This window comes from Guyanagaster necrorhizus, assembly GCF_019112545.1.
Source record: "Guyanagaster necrorhizus MCA 3950 unplaced genomic scaffold BT62scaffold_23, whole genome shotgun sequence".
NCBI classification, from domain to species: domain Eukaryota; kingdom Fungi; phylum Basidiomycota; class Agaricomycetes; order Agaricales; family Physalacriaceae; genus Guyanagaster; species Guyanagaster necrorhizus.
In genome coordinates, this window is record NW_025064902.1 from 802 (window position 1) to 16,360 (window position 15,559).

The 15,559-nt window shown below is 43.9% G+C and overlaps 1 protein-coding gene across 1 annotated transcript; it reads left to right on the forward strand.

The window, feature by feature from the left end:
* Window positions 1-2,920: 2,920 nt before the first annotated feature.
* On the forward strand, window positions 2,921-6,007 carry BT62DRAFT_995942 (calcium ATPase; the record flags this gene model as incomplete). The annotated part of the gene is made up of 15 exons (XM_043190554.1): window positions 2,921-2,959; window positions 3,047-3,086; window positions 3,219-3,366; window positions 3,427-3,623; window positions 3,674-3,746; window positions 3,843-4,159; window positions 4,210-4,542; window positions 4,608-4,793; window positions 4,853-5,111; window positions 5,168-5,289; window positions 5,343-5,490; window positions 5,544-5,624; window positions 5,681-5,767; window positions 5,800-5,852; window positions 5,961-6,007. The coding sequence occupies 15 exons, from the start codon at window positions 2,921-2,923 to the stop codon at window positions 6,005-6,007; spliced, it is 2,130 nt and encodes a 709-aa protein (XP_043036833.1).
* Between the last annotated feature and the right edge of the window lie 9,552 nt (window positions 6,008-15,559).

Here is a 15,559-nt window from a genome sequence, read left to right on the forward strand (position 1 = left end):
TTTTTACTGATCCCATATTTAAGTGGTCTAATGTTTTGTGCCACTTTTGCCATGATCAGGCTGATTTCATAGCATGGGCCTGGGTTATTTCTGGAACAATGATGTCAAGGCTGTACAGCTTTGATATTTTATCTCCATGGCTGATTATCTTGCCATGTGGTGAGATAATATCCATTCTGGACTCTTTGAATTTGAGTTCAAATCCAGCATCTGTAATGTGCCCTATTGACATAAGATTGAATGGTGCATCAGAGCAGTGGATACACTCCTTTAGTGTGACTAGAGTGATCTTTTCTCCTTCAACCATTTTAATCTTGACAGTTTCTCTTCCCAAGCCTTTAGATTTGCCTACACCAATGACTTTATGTCCTGAGGTTTCAACATAGTCAGAAAAATATAATCTATTTTTGACTATATGTCTGGTGGTGCCAGAGTCCCCTAGCCATGATACTCCTGAGAGTGAGGTAAGTGTGACGTCTGTTGCACAAAATACATAGTCATCTTCTTCTGAGTCCGATTTGGCAACATGTGCCTGAGTCTGGCCCTTTCCCTTTCCTTTCCATGACTTTCCAGAATTCTTTTTCTCATTTGGGCAATTTATTCTGATATGATCGGTTTCCCCACATCTGTAACATATGACTTTTGAATTGGACTTCTTGTCATATGCTGCAAGTGTCATAGTCCGATCAGAAGTCTTTTCCTTTAGTCGGATATCCTCCTGAAGAATTTGAAAAATCAACTTGTAAGAATCTTTCAAGTCAGCAGTATCCACTGATGAGATGAATGAATTCCATGATTCTGAGAGTGATATAAGCAGTGTGATAGAGAAGTCCTCCTCGACTTTCTGCTTAAGGGATGCCAGCTCCTCCTGATAGGACCTCAAAGTTCTAATGTGCTTCTCTATGTTTCCTCCTTCTTCGCACTAAGCTCTGAAGAATTTTCTTCTGACAAGGACAATTCCCATGGATCCCCTAGACTCATACATATCTTCCAGAGCTTTCCAGGCTTCTGCTGAAGTCTTTGAACCAGCAATATATACCAGCAGGCCATCAGAAATCCACAATCTTATTGTTGAAAGAGCCTTCCTATTGCTCTTCTTCCAATCTGCCACCAGTGTCATGTCTGCTGGAGCCAGAATGCTTCTATCTGCATAATCAATTAGTCCTAAATCAGTTAGAATATTGATCATCTTGATTTTCCATGTCAGATAATTTTCCAGGCCCTTAAGAGGGTCAATTCTATACATGGACTGGCTATCCATGTGGTTCTTTGTGTGTATGTAAAGTACAAAAGTGTGCAAAGTGAGTAGCGATGTAAGTTCAGTTATGGCCAAGGCCCATAACCTGTTGTAAGTAGAGAGCAGAGTAATGTACAAAGAACTAGAATTAGCCTCTCGAGAGAGAAACGTTCTACTTAAATATATTTTGTATTACTTTGAGATCTTTCTACAAGATACTAAATAAGTCTGAATCATGATCCAAGTCAGCTGCCACTGACTGGCATCGTATCTTTGAGTACGTTCTCGTACTCGCTCAGGATTGCTATCTCAACATCGACATTCACTTCCACTTCATTTGCTGAGTCATCAGTGAAGGCTCCCTTCATCTTGTTTACTGTCCCACTGAGGACATGGTTGCTGATGCTCTCACCAAGCCTTTACCTTCAGCCAAGGTGAAGCACTTTGCTACTGAGCTTGGACTTCACTCTGCTTGAGGGGGAGTGTTAGATTAGCAAGCAGGAGCTCCATCATATCCTGCCAGCCAAGCTTGATACCCCTTTATGTCAGGATGGACTATATATATTGAATACGGTCTGTCGAGCACCCTCACCACATTTCTGCTTATTGCTATGCTGTGTGAGGGTGAGTATCTACTTATATTACTTCATTTATGTCACTGATTGGTATTCTGTAGTCTATGTTATAGCTAACAGCATACTCTATTAGGTACAGTGAATACAACACCACATTTCTGCTTATTGCTACACTGTGTGAGGTCTACATTATAGCTAACAGCATACTCTATTAGGTGCTACAAACACGCATCACTTTCTTAGACCAGCTTGGATAATTCAACATAAAGTATGCAAAACTTATATTTTACATCATCTAATGAAAAGGTAACTTCTTGATATCATGCAGACAATGGCCCAGGGACTCTTGTGAAATTTGGGATTTCGAACTGAAGACAAGAATAGCTAGCTGCCTTACATAATCTACACGACGCGCTGTTTGGCAAATTCATTGATTGTAAACTCCCGGAAATGAAAACACCACATTGGCACCGAAAACAGTGAGTACATTTGCTGCTAATCATGAAGACTAATCAACGATACATATAGAATGATTTGGCCTCTATCATATTTTCCGCCAGTACCAATTCTAAAGCCAGCATCTTCCTCCGAACTTATTCTACTTTCGCGTCTTTTCTGCCATTAGCATTCAAGCTGATACTGGCTAAGAGAAGCTACTGTGGATTACGGATCCTAGCGCCTGTTCAACAAATGCTAGATTTGTTTCGGGATTTATTCGAGATGTACTGTTTTCGCAGTGGCAGACATCGTCACGTCCATTTTTATCGCCTCGAAGATATGAAATGTTCGGACATGGCCTGGCTCGTATCTTGAGTACTCCGGCAGAGCTGCTGGACCTGCTAGGGGAAGAGTCGTAAAACTTGGCAATAGCACGATGCTTGGAGGACCTGTCTCTACTACTGACACTGAATCTGATGTGTCATCAATCGAAAATGATTGATGGTGCCGATGCTCGCTGCGGGATATGTTATGAGGTAAGAGCAGAGACAGACTCAGCTCCCTGTTGATAGTCTGGGATGTCACTCCAGCTCTCCGAAGAAATATATGCAACAGAGAAAACTGAGTCGAGCGTACTTGCGGTATCCGAATTCTCGGGAACGCAAGAGACATGGCGCGGGTTGAAGCATTCATGCAGAAAACCTTCACTGTAATCCCACAAGGCTTCTTCTACCTCTTCTCCTGCGAAATCCATCAGCGTATCCTTGAGTGATAGCACCAATCTTGGGTGCTTCAGTGCATGGACTTCAATCTCCGTCCAGGGGACTGGAATGAAGGTAAAAGGCACAAGCCTGGGTGAATGCATCAGTTGGTGAATCTCATCGGTGAATCCTAATTGGGGCGGAACGAACATGAGATGCATCGTCCGAAGTTCTCTTGCATGCCCAAATTACTTTGTGCTATACCAGCAACAAACTGGCTGGGGGAGAGGTGGGCTTCGGACAAGACGGGTACTTTGACTCAGAACAAAATGACTGTGGTTAATGTCGCTATCGGAGATGAGCTTTTGACGGTCTCAGAAGCAAGAACGGCTGCAGCTGAAGATGACACTCTCGGGTAGTGTATCAAGCTTTTGACTGCAACCGCGGGCTTTGTAACGACGCACATTTCGACAAGCCAGATGGGGACTTACCTGTGGAGCTTCGGAAGGTTCACGGAGATGCTACGGGTATACGTCTCTAAATATGACGTCGATCTTTCCACTGATGCGAAGCGCGTAGACACCGGTCTACTTCGGTTTTCAGAGAGCTTCGATCCTGTTGAAAGCAGCCGAGCAGCATGGATAGAGTGTGCGAAGCTTGCCTTCAATTCTAGTATGTGCCTGTCGCTGCTAGGCATGTCCAGCTTTCTAATGATATAATAGAGAATAAGTTTGCCATACAAGTGCCTCCCCAAGAGAAACCGACTACCTCTGATGGCTTTGATGTGTCATCGGAGTAAGTTCTATTGGTCAAAGGAGTAAGCTTAAGTCTTGTCCCGTCATCACTGTCTAAAATGCGATAGGCTCCTGAGGTAGTATCACGCCGGTGTAGCCACATAATGGATTCGAAGGCATCGATTGTGTCACTGGATGGGACCATCGTAGACCGTTTTTCGGCGATACAAGAACAATTCGCATCAAGTGGCCAACGCGTTCTACTCATGGCCAAGAAGGTCATCCGCGGCGACGAACTTCCAACAGACTTTTTCGTCAAATCTGGTTCTTTTCCAATGGAAGACCGTATGCTTGGTCTCAACTTCGACTTGACAGTAGTTGGCTTGGTGGCTTTGATAGACCCACCGAAAGGCGATGTTAAGCGCACCGTTTCCACGGCGCGTCGAGCAGGAATTCGGTTTGCAATGGTTACAGGTCTGTTTTCGTGTCCTAGACGTTCCCTATTACTGAAACCAACCTTGAAGGCGATTTCTCCTCTACTGCTGCCGCCATCGCTCAGCAGGTGGGAATCATCACGACGCCAATGAGCGAAGTGAAGTATGTTAAAGACCTTCCGCCTGACGCCTCTTTAGAGTCGGTGGCTGGGTACGAGCCCGATATTGAGAGTCGCTTGGTCCCGGATATGCGAAGTCTTGTCCTAAGCGGTTCTGACCTTATCGGCATGATTGAGTCGCAATGGAAACAGGCACTCGCCTTTGACGAGATCGTTTTCGCCCGAACAACTCCTCAGCAGAAACTGCAAATCGTGAAGAAATTGCAAGCGGGGGGATGTACTGTTGCGGTGACAGGCGATGGAGGTAATGCTTATCGACTTTTTGACTTGTGGTATTTTTTTTTCCTGACGTCCTTTTTTCTTACTTAGTGAATGATTCCCCGGCATTAAAGCAAGCCGACGTTGGAGTGGCGATCGCTGGAGGTTCCGAAGTCGCCATGGAGGCCGCGGACTTGATTCTGCTCTCAGACTTTTCTGCTATCATCACGGGAATCCAGTATGGACGCTTGTGCTTTGAGAACCTTCGAAAGTCAATATTGTATCTCTTGCCTGCTGGTACGTTATCCCTATACTAATTCTATTCTCTGACTGGTTGATTGTAACTTTACAACCAGGCAGTTTCTCTGAGCTCATGCCTATCGTTCTCAATATACTCACCGGGGTGCCTCAAGCACTGAGCAATTTCCAGATGATCATCATCTGTATTTTCACGGATGTTTCTCCTGCATTGTCAATGGTGAAAGAGAAGCCCGAAGCAGATCTATTATTACGCCGTCCTCGTGATCGCCGAAAGGACCGTTTGGTCAACTGGAGACTCTTGCTGCATGCGTATTTCTTTCTGGGCTTGATAGAAACAGCAACATCCATGGTTGGGTGAGCCATTCGCTATCCATCCTCTGGCTTTTCATTGAATCAGATATTAAAACCAGAGCGTTCTATTTCGGATTTCAGCGCCATGGCGTCCCATTCTCTGCCCTGTGGCTCAAATACGGAAATTATGACGTAAACCCCGCGCGGATTCAGGAGCTTACGAACAGGGCACAGTCTATCTGTTAAGGAGTTTTGTGTTTCTTGTTATCGACGCCCACTGACGGTAGTTTGTAGATTTCTTCAATTTGGTCATAATGCAGTGGTTCAATCTACTTGCGACACGTACCAGAAGACTGTCGTTGTTTCAACAAAATCCTTTTGGTTCCAAAACGCGCAATCTTTTCATTTTCCCTGCTATGGCTGCTGCACTCGTTATTGCCTGGTCAGTTTCTCCACAGTATTTTCTTTTAGTTTCATACTAATTAATCCGAGCAGCTTCTTCTCTTACATCCCTTGGTTCCAAAGGGTTCTTTCGACGCGAGGAGTCAGTGTTGAGTTCTTCTTCCTGCCAATTGCGTAAGTTTATCTTCTGCCGAAACTGTGCAATATGACGTTCAATTTTCTTGCTTTAGATATGGTATCGGAATGCTTTTCCTTGACGAAGCACGCAAATGGTGGAACAGGATGCGCCTGTCATCGTTCCTTGCGCGAATCGCATGGTAATTATCATGATGTCGACTATCGTTATTAGCGATATTACTATAGAGCGTTTTTTCCGGCTTTCTGCCGTAGTTCACATAGAATGTATGTGACAGTTACTTTAGATTTCTGTGGTAGAGATCTATATAGCAGTAGAAATTATTTGTTCGTTCTAGAGAACGCTCACTAGCACTGTTACAATATCGTTTGCAGTACTAATGTCATGCGATGAAGGACACCCCTATTCAGGACACGTATAACATTAGGTAATACAATAATAATAGCATCGAACCTTATCATCGTATTCTTCAAAAATTGGAACTAGTTTTGACGGGGGACGACATCTAACTCATGAGTTGAGTGCTCGCGACTATGTCCTTTGCGACCTTTTTACGTTTTTGTACTAGTAGTATTGTGTCAGATCCCTTATACTACCCAATATGAACAGCGTTTTGGGCCCCCACTCAACAATAGGACCGACGAGACCCGGAGTAGGTCGTGTGAATGGCCCGAGTCCAAAACGTAAAAAAACCCGAATAAGATTTCTTCTCCATTCCCGGTTCAAGCGACGGGGATTAAGTCCATCAAGGGCACAATAGTTATATCCCAATATCGTGTTGATGAAGTCAGCGCTTGCGTTGTTCATGCCGAATAGCCCGTCGTCTAAATGTCCCGAAATACTTCACCGATTTGCCCGCTGCATCGATTAAATACAAAGCAAGATCCGTTCGTCGACACCAGAAATGCGCCGTATAGCTAGCTTATTGTTGGCGTTTTGGGCCAAGACAATAGGATCCAACCACGCAGTGTCCAGGTATAAAATGCCTGGATAGACTGTCTCACAGTCTTCACCCAATTTTTGTTGCACTGGTTTGCACTCCTAGTTATCGTCAACAAACATCCTCATCCTCATGGACAACTTTGCCGAATTGATCTTCGGACTTGCGCCAGTTCAAAACGAAGCAGCCGAGGGATGGACAATGGACGGCGGATGCGTCGTGTCCTAATAGCTTTTCTCCTCTGCTTCTAAGTGAGTACTCGTTTTACTCGTGCTCAACGGAGCGATGGGCTTACCTAGTCATTGTCAGTGCTTAACCATTATTTAAGTTGTGAGAGGAGACTTGGAGATCGGAGCTGTAATAGCTATAGTTCACAGACAGTAATCTGGCCGCTCGACGTACCTTTATATTTTTTCTTTTTTGTCTTGGACTCGGATATCGCATACTCCACCGTACAGTCAAACATTTGGACTGTAGAACACTTTTTAAATAAGAATAAGAATGATATGTACATGTAATGGAGGTATACCAGGTTTGCCGCCTTGGCCCGTACTTTTCCGGCGGTACCAGCATGAACCGAACCCTTTACGACGAAGGGAGACCAGGGTGTACGACTAAGAAAGTCATTTAAAACTGACAGATGGAAGAAAAATCATCCTTATGCGGCGAATCGGCGTGTTTTGTGTTCAATGCGAATCATCTGAAAATATAATATCGACGCTATGTCGTGGCCGTGGATGAAGGTCTTGAAGTAGGAAAGCTTGGATTCATGGGCTTGCGTCCGGCAAGCCCCAGTGTGCCGTGCTGTGTAATGACAATGATGATGATAAGGATGAGGATCTCGCAGCACCAGAAGACGCAGCAATTGAAAATTGGCAGCCGCTAGTAAAGCATGAGTGCGAGTTTCTCGGTACGTAAGCTCTGATCCTCTTTAGTGCCCGTGCCCAGGCACAAGCCGTGATACGACGTGGAGTGGACATTGCTTAGGAAGCTACAAATTTCTCCTTGGCACTTTGAGCCGTAATAACTTCGAAAAAAGACAGTTACTCAGCGGACGACCGGTGAGCCTTCGAAGGTAGGTACCTGACTTCATGTTTTTTGGGAAGTGTGAGCTCTCACCTCCCAATTTAAATGAATGCCACATGCGTCTTCGCTACAAGACATCCAGCCCCTAATTGATCATCGCTTCCACTCCGTACATAGCGTCGCTCCTTGATTTCGTGTCTACGAGCACAAATGTCCGGATACATCTCAAAAGGCGCGTACCATCGCGCCCGAATCATCCTCACCACTTTAACATAGAACCCTTATTTGAAATGACCTGAGGTGAGATGCTCCAGGTTTGGTGCCAGTAAAGTTCCAGCACATTGCACTGTCATTTGAGTCAAACAAGAGACTGACTGTACAATGTTCAATTGTCAGATGTTTGACTGTGGTGGACAGACTGCCCAGAAGTTAGGTAAAGTTTGCTAAACACTGAAAGCCAACCAATGAGTATTTACATCTATGCACATTTGAGATATCACTTTCCAAGCATCCATGTGTCAATTGGAAATGCAGAACTGACCTTTTGTTTTTGTTTTTCAAGTTTGTAGCTTGTAAGCCACATCTATATGTCAATAGCCGCGACCTAAGGCAGCTTCCTTAGGTAATGCATCACAATGCATTTGATCACATGCTAATTCTGGCTTCTTCTATCCTTCATGTCACTTGTGTCCCAAGGTGGTATCCCTGCAGAGATTGTGGATATGATTATCAACAATATTTATCATTTTTATTAGCCTGATGACAGCAATGATGGTGATCTTGCAGAGCTCAAATATCAATGCCACTCCACTTCAACATCATGTTCTTTGGTTTGTGTGACATAGCTGCTGTGCAGTCAATACCATCTTTTCTGAATTATGACTGTATCCTTTGCTAATCATGCAACCTTTATGCATCTTATCACCAGTCCACACTGCTCTTTCCTTTGCTTCATTCATACCTTAATTCTTGAGGATCTTAAAGGACTGAACAATGACAATAGTGACTCTAACATATCCATCTTTATCTGCAATTTAGCGAACCTTTTGCATCTCAAGACTCCTTTGACTGCCATGCCCTTCATATTTCCCAACATCAAGAGGCTGCATATAACCAAAGCCCCATTCTCTCTCATTTTGGAGGAGAACTTTGACACTTTTCTCCTTTTTCTATCCAGTCTCATCAGCATCACACACTTAGCTCTGAAATCATGCATTTTCCATACCCTGGACCATGTAATCTGCATCCTGTCATCATGCAGAATCTTGGAGTCTGTGCATTTCAAATATAACCTGTGTGTGGAAAGTCTGCCTCCAGAAAAAACAACTCCATCCTATCTCTCTGGACTCTCTGCTTCTTTATCATCTTTGCTATTTATTGTTGGCTATAAACATAGCTTCATTCTACAAATCATTTCTATCACTGGTCCATCACTGAAACATTTGAGTATGTCTTTGACTCCTCTCAATATACTGTCCAATCATATGTGTCATAATGATCTGGATTAAATTGCACTGATATTCATCATTTCCTTTGACTAGGTGCAGATGCACTCTCTTGCAATGGAAACCTTGAGTACAACACAAATCTTGAATCTATCATATTCCAATTTGTTCCTATAAACAATGCCTTTAATAACATGAGGAACTGCACTCAACACATCCCTGAAATGCTTCAAAAAATCATGTCTTCCTCCATCAATGAAATAATCTTGACAGTCTGGATGCCATTCATGGTTGACTTCGATGACCTTGATTGAAAGTCCATCACTAAAGTTCTGAGTCAGGAGAACTACAGGAATCTCAGGAAGTTCTTGGTTCTACATGTGAGAGCATATATGGAGGATGAGTCAAAGGAACAGATTGCTCAAAAGTTGAAGATGCTGACTATTGACAGAAGAATATATGTGAGTATCTCAGTCGGGCACAACATGGGTGAAGCAACTGAGACATACAGATAGGAACAGCTGGACTATATAGGTGATCAGGAAATGACAGGAGATGTAAGTATATATAAGGCAAATAGAGTGAGTGATCAAAAGTAAGATAAGATGAAACGTATGGATATCCTCCAACACTCTCCCATATCTGTTCAATCTACTGGGATAACGTTGAGCATCTTGAGGTAACCATTGTGCATATCATGAGGCAAGGGCTTGGTGAACATATCTGCAGGGTTTGTGTTCCCTCGAACAAACTCGACACGTAATTCACCATCCTTCATGAGCTCCCTAATGAAATACTTTCGAATACAGATATGCTTGACTTTCTGATGGGACTGTGTATTTGTCGTTAATGCTACAGCACCCTGGTTGTCACCATACAATACACCAGGGTGAGGCTGAAGTAGTTGGACCTCAGCCATCCAAGACAATATCCACATCATCTGTTGTGCTGCACGAGTAAAGGAAATGTATTCAGCCTTGACAGTGGACAGGACGACGGTAGCCTAATGCTTTGAGCTCCAGCAAATTGGACCACCCGCCATGGTGAAGACATAGCTGGACGTCAAATGAGTCATATCCCTACAACCTCCATAGTCTGCATCTACAAATCCAACAGGTGTTAACGGCTGCTCACACAAAAAGGAGATACCAAGGTCTATTGTCTCCTTTATGTACCCAAGGACATGTATTAATGCTTTTCAGTGCTCTATTCCTGGGTTAGACTGGAAGCAAGTGAGCAGGCTCACAGGAAAGCATAAGTTGGGACGAGTTGCAAGCTGTCCCCACATAACATGGCCTAGCAGTCATCAGTATGAGAATCTTTTCATAGCGTCCTTCTCTGCTTGGGTATTCGGAGACTGTGATATGTCGAGTACGATTCCAACAGGTAGGGGGGTGGTCCGTGATCATACATATCCAAGGTTGAAGTCTAAAAATACATTCTCCTAATATAGATACTGCAAGAAGGTGATGGTGCCAGCCTCAAGATCTTGTTCAATCTTTATCCCCAGAAAGTAACAGTTCTCCCCCATATTGGTGAGCTCCTATTTCTCCTCTAATTTCTTCTTTCATCGGCTCGCCTCCTCTGTAGTCGACAATGCTTCTCACACATCATCAGTGTAAGTATCTGTGATGGTATACTCATCTCTAGACTTGCCAATGGTGTGTACACATGGGTCTGCCTTTGATACATGGTATCCAAAGTCTTCATAGGTTTTTCCAAGCATCTCAAACCAATCATGGCCACCCTGTATAGTCCCATAAATAGTATAGACAAGTTTGCACACCTTATCCTCTTGTCCTTCGACTACGTACCCTGAGGGCTGACACATATAGATGTCTTCTTTTGTCTCACTATTCAAGTATGTTGAAATGAAGTCCACTTGCTATAGGACAAGATCGAGCTTTGCTGCAACAGCAGCTGACATCCATACAGATTCAAGATGGATCACCACAGCCCAAGTGTCGTTATAGTCAAGTCTATACTGTTGAGTATAGCCCTTCCCAACAAGCCTCACCTTGTCTCTGATCCAGTTACCATCGCTATCCTATTTCATACTATAGACTCATTTACAATCCATCACGTTTACACCTACTGATCTGTCGACTAGGTCTCATGTATGCTTTGTCATATGCATTTGGTATTCCACATCCATAGCTGCCTTCCATCGCTCTTCATCAACACGCAGTGCATCTTGATGATTTTATGGGATGTATAGGTTAGGTGGATTACCAGAAGCCATTGAAGCATATGGCTGTTTGCTGTTGGTTGTCCAGTTATTTCTGCTTGCATGGGCCTCAGCTTCTCGTTGCTTTGACATCAGAGATTCGGCAGCATCAGCACTGGGACACATTAAGTGTGTTGATCAGCAAAGAGTTGGTTCTGTGGGAGCATCTGGCATTTGCTCAGTTGACTCAGTTGGCTCAGTTAGCATAGGCATCTCGATATGAGTAGAAGTGGTGAGTGCAGGTTCATCCTCCATCTCTCCTACACTCACACTTTGGTGTGCTGGTCCTTCATCAAAGATGACATCACGAGACATGAACACATGTCCTGATTGATCAAGTACATGGTAATTGGACCCTGAGTATCCCAGAAAGGTGCATTTCTTTAATCGATCATCGAGTTTGCTTCTGTCATCTACCAAAACCCCACCAGCTATAGGTTTCTTTGCCCAGCAAGTGGATCTGAACACTTGTAAAAATCCCATATTCTGTCGTCGCTTCGAGAAACCCTCTGCTAGTACCACTCCAGGATGGCGACTCAAAAGAACAAGGTTTCGCGTGAAGATTAACATAGAGGCAGCCTCAGCCCAGTAGTGGTCAGCGAGGTCAGAGTCACTTAGTAGAGCTCTTGTATCCTCCATAGTGGTGCATAGGGCATGTTCAGCTAATCTATTCTGGGCTGATGAGTGGAGTGCAGTTAATTCCAGGATGATCCCATGCTTCTTGCAATATTGTTTCCACTTTACTCCTGCAAAAGCATGATCAGCACATATACACTTAAGCTTTCGGCCAGTCTGGGTCTCAGCCATATGCCTATATCTGTCAAAAGCAGCCATGGTAGTGTCATCTGCTTTGTCTGCCAGGAATTCCTCCACCTTGAACAATGTACCACTATTGACGAATATCATCATATAAGTCTTTCCACTCAGTGATGTCATTCGAGACGGTTCCCACATATCTGTTGCAACAAGCTCCAGTGGGTCGACATTGGGATTGGTGGGCTCATCGAAGGGATGACAAGCATGTCTTGCTAGAATACAGTCCTCACAGCATTCTTGGATAGACTCTGAGGTAATTTCCAAGCCATCCACCAGCCTTTTTGATGTCATCTCCTTGATTTTTGCAGGGCTCATATGGACAAAACGATGGTGCCAAGTACTCAGCAAAGTGGGAGATGAGCGGGATGCCATAGCTTGGAGGCTAGGTGCAACATTCAGCACATACATGCCATCTGAGTCTCACCCAGCAAAGATCTCTTTACCAGACTTATTCTAGACAATTGCACAGCCATCAGAGAATACAGTTGACAACCCAGCCTTGTCTAAAGTGCTTATGGAGATGAGATTTGTGGTGAGTGAAGGTGAATGCAAGGCATTTTTGAAGGTGAGCTTAATATCTCTTCTATTCAGTCTGAAGACCTTTGTTGCTGTACTCTGGCCTAGGATCTCGAATGTTCCCTTTCCCTCAACTGCAGATGAGCCAGTATGGAAAGCTACTGGCGTGTACTCTGTGAAGTCATTATGATTCCTGAAGAAGTAATCACTCGTGCCAGAATCTATGAAGGTTAGAGTGATGGCTGGGGTACGGCCTTTGAACGTAGTCATGACAAAGGCTGTTGTAGCAGGGTCAGCCTCATATGTAAAGTGTCCTACATTCTCAATGTTAGCCTTGCTAGTGTCTATACTCTTGACAGAAGATATCTCATCATCTCCAGCAACATCTTCATCATCAGAGTCATCAATGTCAGTGAGAGAAGGCATTTCGAGGTCTGTCTCTTCTTCAACCTTTGACATCAATATAGTGCTGCTCTCTGTTTCATCCCAGTGCCAGAAGGAATGGGTACCATTCCACTTGTATATCCTTTCGCCAGTGCTGCCATCCTCAATTACAATGCTGTCATCATCATGATCAGCTTCCACTGTAGTAGCATGCACAGCAAGTACAAAATACCTTGTAGTATCGGCCATGGTGTTTGAGATTGCCTGGTTTGCACAGCGAGATCAGCCGAAGTTGGCAGGGAATTGTCTCTCCTTTCTCCCTCCTGGCCAATAACAATTCTTGGTGGTGTGCCTAATCTTATCACAGGCCTTGCAATCTGGATTGTGACATCCACGTACCACGACAGAGGTTCCGACTCCAGCTGTAAGTGCTTGGGAGTTGGCAGGACCTTTATCCACTGTATGAAGCATGGCGGCATGGGTTTGGAGATGGGAAAACACATCAGAGGACATTGGCATGTCATATAAACTTGGGAGGATAGGCATCCAGTGATCAGTCAGGATTATCAAGTGAATAATTATTCTCTTGAACTCCTGATCACTCAATGCTGTGGTTTGAAGGTCATTCACAGCTCGTCATTTCATGCGCAGGTTGGCGATGTGGATATTGATATCACTGTTTCCATCAAACTTCACCACATTCAGCAATGCCTCAGCCTCAGAAAGAGCCATATCCATTTTCTTTGCATGTTCCACAGCAACAGAGTCCCAGCATTCCTTTGCCATTTCATCAGTCTTGACCCCTAGACTAATGGAGTCGAGAATGTTGAGAACAATGTTCGAGTGGGTGAGCTGATCATAAAAGACCCACTTGTCATACGAGGAAGAGGATGAGTATATGGGAGTAGAGTCTGGTGGGAGGGGTGTGGTAGTAGCCATGGCTGTGGTAGTGGTGGTGGGGATGGCAGGACAGACAGTAGTTCCTGCAATGTATCCCCATAGGCCTTTTCTCTTCAGTAACTCAGTAAGTTGGAGTTTTCATGAGGCATAGTTCTTCCTGTTGAAATGGCTACTCATGTCAGGGAGGATAGTGACTCCCGACATCAACAATATCGTTTAGGGGTGTGGTGTAAAGTGGTGAGAGTAGTGGTATGGTATAAATTCAAGCAGTAAGTTGAGTCGAAATTCCATTGCATATTCTTCTTGACTGAGTAGTTATAGGCAACAGGGCCTCATAACCTATTGACAGAAGAATATATGTGAGTATCTCAGTCAGGCACAACATGAGTGAAGCAACTGAGGCATACAGATAGGAACGGCTGGACTATATAGGTGATTGGGAAATGACAGGAGGTGTAAGTATATATAAGGCAAATAGAGTGAGTGATCAAAAGTAAGATAAGATGAAACGTATGGATATCCTCCAACACTGACAGACAAGAATCCATCAATCAAGATTGTGGTCCGCAATGAGAGACATGGTCGGTTTGTGAAGGGGTGCTTTGGATGGTGATTCAACTGTTGGGTACTCACTAACGAGGTGGTGTTATATCTGTTCTATTATCATGCAGGCTCTAAATTTTCTCCATTACACAGTGGGATGTCTTCACAAGCATCAGGCCTCCTGAAGTTTCCACCGGTGCAAATCCTACTACTCCAATGGCTTTATGTTGTATAAAAGTATATTTCATGAAAAGACATTTATAGTATAATGGCTTTCTTGGTATGAGTTTGTATAATACAAATAGCTCCGAACATTCCTTGTCGGGGTACATAGGACTATGGTGTAATTATTATGAAAAGGGAATGGATTTTGTTGTATCATGCAACTACCTAATGATAGATGCCTATTTCAACAGGCCTCTTCAGCTGCTTTAGTTGCAATTATTCATAATGTATGGTGGGTCTGAAGGGATGTTGAAGGGGGTCGCAATGTAGAAAGAAAAGTGAGCTACGGAAGGCGCAGAGCAATCCGTTACACAGCCACCACAAATTCTTATCCGCGTCCATGTCGTTCCGCCGTTCCACCTTCTTGACATTATGAAGCCACGTACAACTCAATAATTCGCCGATTTGTCTAGATTCTGCAAAGGTGTAGGAATAGGTGAGTTTCTTCTACTACCACTGCAAAACTTCGAGCTTCAGCTGACAGCAAGGAGATTCTTCCTAGCATGAAGATTGCCCTATATACAAAGATTTACGCTTCGAAGAACGTGTAAGAAGGCCTTATCTTCTAAAGCGAGGGACATTTGCGTAGTACCTCTCAGAATTTACTGGACTCTGAGATGGTAATTGCCTATGTAAATGGTAAGCGTTGCCACTGCATATATTCGACACCCTTCATTGGTACTGCCTCTGAGCTCACTACGATGTCCAGATGCAGCTCTGGTACAGTTGCATGTTACCATGAAGAACTTTGCAACTGTAAAGATCAATTGTGCTGTCCAAGCTCCCGACTGAGATTGTCATTTATTTCGAAGGGTTCCTTAGGTGAGTTTTCCGGTTATTTCCTGCTCTTTTATACGCCTGACAAGTTAAATCATTTTGTCGCTGTTTGTCCCTATCTGGTGCTCCTAGGACCAATTCTCGCATTGCATTACTGTCTAACTTCCTGATTTC